Raw genomic sequence first — 8,398 nt, 5'->3', positions numbered from 1 at the left:
CAGGGGGGTTGCTGGGTGGTGTGCAGGGTCCTGAGCGGGTGGGGGCAGGGAGTCCTGGGTCACTTCTGGCGCTGGGTGGGAGGTCCTGGGTCAGTCCCAATGTACCGTGGGTGTGGGTCGCAAATTAGTGCCGGTGTCTTGTCGGGGTCCTGGGTAAACGTGGGTGCCCGGGATGGGGGTTCTGGAGCTGGGGGACAGTGTCCTGGGTTGGGGACGGTGTCCTGGGTCAGAACTGGTGTCCCGGGTGAGGGCCCTGGGTGGGTGCTGCTACCCGCTACGGTGTCCCGGTGCTGGTGGATGGCGTCCTGGGTCAGTCCCGGCTCCTGGGTGGGTGTCTCTGTCCTGGATGAGGTCCCAGTTCCCGGCGATGGGGGACGGTGTCCTCGGTCAGTCCGGACGCTCAGGGAGGGTGCCGGTTCCCGGGGTCAGTACGGGTACCCGGGGACAGGGTCCCGTCTCAGTCTCGGCGTCCCGAGAGGGGCCCGCTGCTCGGTACCGGTGTCCTGGGTAGGGGTCTCTATTCCCAGAGTCGGGGTCTAGGTCTGTCCCGGTGCAAGTTCCCGGTGGTGGGGCTGGTTCCCGGTGGGTTCCCGGAGCGGAGCGGCGGGTCCCGAAGGGCTGGGGGGTCCGGTAGGTTCCCGGCTCGCTTTCCGATGTGTTCCCGCAGGGGTCCCGTGTGCTCGCGGTGTGTCCCAGGAGCGCTCCTGGGTTGGGGGCGGCCGCGGCAAGTGGCGGGGCCGCGGGCGGTGGCGACTTTAAGCGCTGCCCCGGCCCGGCCCGCCCCGTCCCGGGGAGGGACCGACTAGGAGGGACGGAAAGACCGCCCGACAGACCGGGGAGTGGGCGGCCCGGGCCTCTCTATTTACGGACCCGGCCTCACACCCGGACCCCCAGACACCAGCACGCCCAAAACCCCCGAACTTCGGCACTTCCCGAACTTCGGACCCGCGGACTCCGGCACTCTCAAAACGCCGGAATCCGGCACCTCCCGAAACCCCGGATCCCAGCACATCCCGGATCCCCCGACTTCGGCACTGCCGGACCGAGGATTCCCCAAACCCTGGCAGTTCCGAAAACGTACAGGCATTAGCACCCCTAAATCTCGATATCCCTAAAACCTCAGTAACCTCGAACACCGGCACACCCAAACACCAACACCCACAAATCCAAACACCCCAAAAAGCCCGCACTCACAAACTTCCAAACACTGGCACCTCAACACCCCAAAACTCCCCAGATTCCCTAAAGTCCAGTGCTGTAAACTCCTAAACTCTGGCACATCAGAACCCCCTGCCCCCAGACACTGGCACTCTCAGCCTTTGCACTCTGAATCACTGGCATGCCAAAACTTCGGCACCCTCAAATATCAGCACCACCGAACCTCGGTCCCCACATACCCCAACCTCCCTACTCTGAAGCACTGCTACCCCAAATGCTGGCACACAGACACCCCTGAAACTCTGGTACCCCAAAATCTAGGCACTCCGCAACTCCAGAATCCATCCACTCCCCAATTATCCCAAATACCTGCAACCTCGACACCCCAAAACCTCAGCACCCTATAGCCCAGGCACCCCAAAACCCTGTTGTCCTGATACACCTCTACCTTGATACCCCAATACCGCAGCCCCCCAGCAGTGCAACGCACCCCAAAACCCCCCACAAAGACGCCCTCCAAACTTACTTGAACACCCTCACTCATCCCTTCCCACTTGGGTACCCCCGAAGAACTCACATAAAAAATCTCCCCCAGCCCCAAGGGGCACAATTGAGATCCCATGAGATCCCACAAACCCTCTCAGGATCCCCTTCCAGGGAAACCCACCAGGACCCCCCCCCCCCCCAGAACCACCCCCACCGTGGAACCCCCACCCAGCTCCCCCAGTTGCACCCCACTCCCCCCAGTGAGTCCAGCTCTGGGTCCCCCTGCCACGCCTAAGTTTCCCCATCGCACATGCCTGGGGAGGGGGTTCGGTCATATTTAGGGGTGAGCCCTGAACCCCACTGTTCCCCGAACCTCTCTTGTGTCCCCCCCCCCCCCCCACTCCAGACTCCCGAGGCCTCCTCGACACCCTTGGGAGGGGCACGGGGACACTTAGGTCACCCAGATCTGGGTCCTTTTGGGGGGCAGGTGATTTAGGGAGTATTGTGTTCCCCCAGATCCGGTGCCTGCCCTGGAAGCTTCCAGCGGGGGGGGGCGGGGCCGGCAGTCCGTGTGCACCCCGAGGTGACAACGGGGGTGACGTGGGGGGGGGGTGACGTGGGGGGGTGACGCGGTGGCGCCTGCGCCAACACCTAAAAATAACCTGCCGAGTCAGAGCCACGCACCGGCACTCAAAATATCCGGGGGGGGGGGGGGTGGGGCACGCGGTGGGGGGGGCACCCCCAACACACCATCACCCGAAATACCCCGGGACAGGGAGCTGGGGGGGCACGCAATGGGGGTGGGGGCAAAATGCGACAGGGTCTCCCACCAGGACCCCAAAACCCATGGCAGGTGTAGGAACAGGAGCAAATGGGTTGTTTGGGGTGGTCAGGGTGGTTTGGGAAGGTTCAGGGTTGTCCAGGGGATTCTGAGAAGACAGGGCAATCGGGGGGGCGGGGGTAAGTGTAGTCCAGGATGGGGGGTCAGGATGCTGCTGGGGAAGGTCAGGGGGGCCCAGTGCCCCCCAGGTCTGGGCTCTGCGGCAGCCGAGACAGAGGAAGATGATGGTGGAGGCCACAATGAAGGGACAAAGGAGCTGACCCCGGCAGAGTCTCCTGGGGATAGGACACAAGGCAGAGCTGCTGGCCCCTGTGGTGACATCCTGAGTCTAGTGTCCCCCCCACCCTGTCCTGGCTCCGGGGTTGGAAGCATTAAGGGTCCTCAGGGTGGGGTGATGGGGGGAGGGGACCATCGGCAGCATGGAGGCACAAAGAGGGGAACAGGGGGACACTGGGGACATGGCCATGGGGACAAGGGCTGGGGGACATAAGGGATAGGAGAACGAGCAGTACGTGGGCAGTGGGACACACACCATGGCCATGGGGACAGCAGGGACATGTGTGGGGCCACATCCAGGAGGGCACAAGAGCAGTGGCTTGGAGGCCCTGGGAGTCCCGTGAGGGCCATGGGGCTGTAGACAGAGCGCTGGGGGCCTGGGGGTGTGCCATGGGAGATGGGTGTGCCTGTGTGGAGATGGTGCTACCAGTACCAGGGGCTGCTGGGGGCTCGGTGGTGCTTGTGCTGGTGGCTGCTGGGTGTCCTGGCAGAGCTGGCAATGCTGGTGCTGTGGACCCCAGAGCTCCACGCTCAGCACCTCCTGCTCACCCCCTGAGACCCTTCCCCACTCCCTGGCCACCATCCCAGAACCACAGAATCCCTGAGGATGGGAAAGCCCTCTGAGGCCATCGAGTCCAAGCTGTGCCTGACCCCCACCTTGTCCCAGAGCCCTGAGTACCACATCCAGCCCTTCCTGGGACACCTCCAGGAATGGGCACTCCAAACCTCCCCGGACAGCCCCTGCCAAGGCATGACTGCTCCCCATCATGTCCCAGCTCTGCCACAGCCTCTGCATCCCCTGTGCTGTATACCCCCCTCCACAGCCCTGGCTCAATGACCGCAGCGACCACAGCTCCAAAGGGGAGCAGAGATGGACATGGGGACCCTTTGCAGGGTGTCTGTCCCCTGGATCACCACCCTGTGGCACCCATCTGGGGGATGCCCGTTTGGGGGGGGTGCCACGGGGATGCCCAGTACAGCACCAGCAGAGCTGACCTGATCCAGTACAGCCCAGTACAACCCACTGTGGCCCTGTTCAGCCCAGTACATCCTGGTACAGTATGACCAGAGCCAGCACAACCCAACAGGACATGGTACAATCCCGTGACACAATCCAGTGCAGTACAGCCCAGTGTAGTCCAATACAGGCCATGCAAACCAGTACAGTACAGGCCAGTATGATCTGGTACAGCCCAGTACTGCCCAGTAAAACATGGACTGGGAGTTCAGCTCACCCAATCCCCCTGTTCCTCACCTGGCCCCATCCCTGGCCTGTCCCTGAGCCCCCCTGGCCCCATCTGCGCCCCAGAGCTGGAGAGAACCCCAGGGCACCCCCAGCGTGGGCACCCCACACACACTCCCCAGAGGGGGCACAGCTTCGCCTGGAGGTGTGTCCCCCCCCCCCCCCCCGCAGAATGAGCTCCCCCTTCTCTGGGGGTCCCAGTGTGCTCCAGTGCAGTTCCTGCCCCTGCCTTTATAAGCACCCCCAGCCCGGGGGGGGCCCAGCACCTGTAATCCTACCCCCTAAGCAGCTTCTGCTCATCCTTCCTGTTCCCCGGGGTGCCCCAGGCTGGTGGAGGGGGAAGAGGAGGGAGGAAGGGCAGGAAATGCTGGGAGTCTTCTGGGACTTGAGTCCCAGCAGCGCACCCCAAAAGTGACCCCCATCAATGACCCCCCGGCACTGCACCCACAAAATGAACAACCCTTCTCAGACACCCCACCTCTAGCAGCGCCCCCACAGTTTTCTTCTCCACCCCTGGATACCCCCAGATTCCCCCACCTCACTTGGGATCTCTCCACCACAAGGATCCCCCCAAGCCCAGAACTGATGACAATTGCTTGAGGGGGGAGACACTTAGGGGGGAACCCTGGGGTGCTGGGGTAGGGGGCAGAAGGTGACCTCATGAGGGAAACTCCAAGTTCTTCCCAAGGCATCCAGGGCTGGGCCATCCTGGGGGAGCAGGATCAAGGCTGGAGACACATGGGGATACCTGGGGACACCCGGCCATGCTGGGGGGGGGGACCAGCACATAGCCGGGGGACCCCTGTAGCAGACGGAGGACCCTGTGGGACCAGGACTAAGGTTGGAGACCTCTAGCCATTGTGGTGGGAACAAGACTGGGCTTATGTGGGGACACCTGAACACACCAGGAGGAGCAGGATCAAGCTTGGAGACCCCTGGGAGCCCTCCCCATACCCAGATGTTGGGGGAAGGCCTGCTTTCCCCCCCTGCTCCCCCCCACAAATCCCCCAGAGCACCGGCAATCGGCTCGACCCAGCTCAGGGCGCCGATTAAGCGCTGAGCCCGGTTTAGTCCACCCTAATCCCCAAGTTTGTCCAGGCTGAGCCCTGATCCCTCCTAAGCAGCTTTGGGGGTGCAGGGTATATCAGGGGGACAGGCACGCCCCCCCCCCAATCACTGCCGCCATGGATGAGGACGACTTCTACCTGTTCAGGAACCAGTCGTCAGTGGGGCCCTGGGATGGGCCCCAGTACCACATCGCACCCATGTGGGCCTTCTACCTGCAGACCATCTTCATGGGCTTGGTGTTCGTGGCAGGCACCCCCCTGAACGCCATTGTCCTCATTGTCACCATCAAGTACAAGAAGCTGCGGCAGCCACTCAACTACATCCTGGTGAACATCTCCGTCAGCGGCCTCATGTGCTGCATCTTCTGCATCTTCACTGTCTTTGTCTCCAGCTCCCAGGGATACTTCGTCTTCGGGAAGCACGTGTGTGCCTTTGAGGGCTTTTCAGGGGCCACCGTAGGTACGAGAGGACCATGGGGGCACTCAGGCTGCTGGGGCCAGGGACAATGGAGTGACCACTGGGGGCTACTGGAGCCAGAGGTAGCCACCAGTGATCTTCTGGGGCTGTAGGAGTTGGAGTGACCAGCATGGTCTGGTAGGGCTCGAGATATTGTTGACCACCCGTTCTACTAAAGCTTTAGGAGTTGGGGTGACCACCATGGGTTGCTGGGGTGCAGGCATTGGGGTGACCTTCAGGACCTTTAGGAGTTGACCACTGTAGTCTGGTGGGACTATCAGAGTCAGGGTGACCACTGGGATCTGGTGGAGCTGGAAGTGGGGAATGACCATCACATTCTTCTGGGACTGAGGGAGTTGGGGTGATCATTGTGGTCTGCTGGGGCTGGAGGTGGCAGAATGTTGGCCATGGGTAGGGTTGAGCCCTGCGATCTGTTGCGGCTGGAGGAGCTTGGGGTGACCACCAAGGCCTGAAGGTAGGGGTGATTACTGCACTTTACTGTGGTTGTAGGACTTGGGGTGACCCAGTGGCCTGGGGGGCTCTGGGAATTGGGGTGACCTGTAGCCCTGGTGGCCATGGTGCCCATGGGTGGTTGTGTGAGGCCAGTGGCCTTGTTCCCCCAGGGCTGGTGACAGGGTGGTCCTTGGCCTTCCTGGCCTTCGAGCGCTACATTGTCATCTGTAAACCCTTTGGCAATTTCCGCTTCAACTCTCGCCACGCGCTGCTGGTCGTGGCAGCCACCTGGATCATTGGCGTGGGTGTCGCCATCCCCCCCTTCTTTGGCTGGAGCAGGTGGGGACATAGCAGGCATGGGGGGCAGGGGGTGGGCAGGGAGTGGAACAGCTCCAGGAGTGGCACGTGGGGGTGGTGGGGGTGCCATGGGGGTGCCACGTGAGTGCTTGAGGTACCAGAAGTGCCACGGGGTGCTGTGGGGGCATCGGTGATGCCACACGGTGCCACAGAGCAGGGGCTGAGCGCAGGCGCTGCAGGTACGTTCCCGAGGGACTGCAGTGCTCCTGCGGCCCTGACTGGTACACGGTGGGCACCAAGTACAAGAGCGAGTACTACACCTGGTTCCTCTTCATCTTCTGCTTCATTGTCCCCCTTTCCCTCATCATCTTCTCCTACTCCCAACTGCTCAGCGCCCTGCGGGCCGTGAGTTCCAGGGGCAAGGGGGGCAGTGGGGTGAGGCATACCTGTGGCTGAGAGCGAGGGACGGAGAGTGGAGAGGGACTGTGGGGCAGAAGGGAGGGATGGAGAGATGGAGAATTGACTGGGAGCAGGAGGGAGGGAGGGCAGGGTGGGGAGCAGGAGGCAGGGAGAGGTAACTGGAGGGATGGAGGGAGGGAGGGGAGGTTGCTGGGACAAGAAGGTTGGGCAGGAGGATGGGCAGGGGACTGGGCAGGGGGCCAGGGGATTGCACAGGGGACTGGGCAGGGTCAGGAGCCTGCACAGGCGGTTGGGCAGGGTCAGGGGGTGGCACAGGTGGCTGGGCAGGGGGTCAGGAGCCTGGGCAGGCCCAAGGTGTCCCCATGGCTGGTGCAGGTGGCAGCGCAGCAGCAGGAGTCGGCCACGACGCAGAAGGCAGAGCGGGAGGTGTCACGCATGGTCGTGGTCATGGTGGGGTCCTTCTGCCTGTGCTACGTCCCCTACGCAGCGCTGGCCATGTACATGGTGAACAACCGCGAGCACGGCATAGACCTGCGCCTCGTCACCGTCCCTGCCTTCTTCTCCAAGAGCTCCTGTGTCTACAACCCCATCATCTACTGCTTCATGAACAAACAGGTGACACCAGCCACACCGGGACAGCCCAGACACGTGGGAGGGGCACATCCAGGGACACATGGGCAAAGGGGACACCCGGGGACACCTGGTGATTGGGGCATCCAGGGGTGCCCAAGGATATCTGAGGGAGACCCAAGGGACACTCGGGGAAACCCAAGCAGGGGAACACCCAGGGATACCCGGGACACTTTGGATGAGGGGAATTACATTGGCAAGGCAGACACAGAGAAGATGGTGATACCCCAGGGCACTGGGGCAATGGGAACATGCAGGGGTGCCCAAGGACCTCAGGGGACCAGGGATACCCGGGTATGGCATGTGAGGGGTGTAAGGGACATCCAGGGACACTTGCACGGCTGAGGGTACCTCAACCTTAAGGAGAGGAAATGCGGCCAATGTGGCATCTGAGGGTGTGAGGATAGTTCACACAGGACCAGTGGGACCCCTAGGATGAGCTGTCCCCTCTTCTGTGACCCCGTGCCACCTATCCATGTCCCTGCAGTTCCGCGCCTGTATCATGGAGACGGTGTGTGGCCGGCCCATGTCAGACGACTCTGATGTGTCCAGCTCGGCCCAGCGCACTGAGGTCTCCTCCGTGTCCTCCAGCCAGGTTGGCCCCAGCTGAGGGGCTCTGGCACCGCCCCAGCCCCTGGGACGCCTGGCTGCCCCCCAACCATCCCAGCATGGGGCTGGCACTGCCCCGGGCACAGGGGCCCGGGCCAGCCTAGGATGTAGCGCGGGTGGGACAATAAACCATGGCCGCGGTCTGAGCGCAATGGGGACCCACTGAGCACCTGGGACCCACGGCATGGGCACCCTAGGGACAGCTGTGCCCCACAGCAGGGTGGGAATGGGGGAATGGAGTTGGCTATGCCACATGGTGGGATGCGATGGGGATGGGATGGGGGTCTTGATGGTGGCTGTGCCCCATGGTGATGCCATGGTAGGACTCTGCCCCCTTGTTCCCCTCAGGCCTCACAGGCAGTGAGGGCAGGGAGGTGGGATGCTGCTGCCCATCTCCATCCGTGGGGCTGGGATGGGGCCTAAGGCCCCCAGTCCATGGGGCTGGGGCTCTGTCCCCCCAT

At 62.8% G+C, this 8,398-nt stretch overlaps 1 protein-coding gene across 1 annotated transcript; it reads left to right on the top strand.

The window, feature by feature from the left end:
• Nucleotides 1-5,188: 5,188 nt before the first annotated feature.
• On the top strand, nucleotides 5,189-7,938 carry OPN1SW (opsin 1, short wave sensitive). The gene is made up of 5 exons (XM_062491498.1): nucleotides 5,189-5,531; nucleotides 6,152-6,320; nucleotides 6,518-6,683; nucleotides 7,074-7,313; nucleotides 7,816-7,938. Exons 1-5 carry the CDS (start codon nucleotides 5,189-5,191, stop codon nucleotides 7,936-7,938), a joined length of 1,041 nt encoding a protein of 346 aa, XP_062347482.1.
• Nucleotides 7,939-8,398: the final 460 nt, after the last annotated feature.

This window comes from Cinclus cinclus, chromosome 4 (genome assembly GCF_963662255.1).
Source record: "Cinclus cinclus chromosome 4, bCinCin1.1, whole genome shotgun sequence".
NCBI classification, from domain to species: domain Eukaryota; kingdom Metazoa; phylum Chordata; class Aves; order Passeriformes; family Cinclidae; genus Cinclus; species Cinclus cinclus.
Note: the sequence above shows the minus strand (reverse complement) of the source record. Positions and strands in the feature narration are given on the sequence as shown.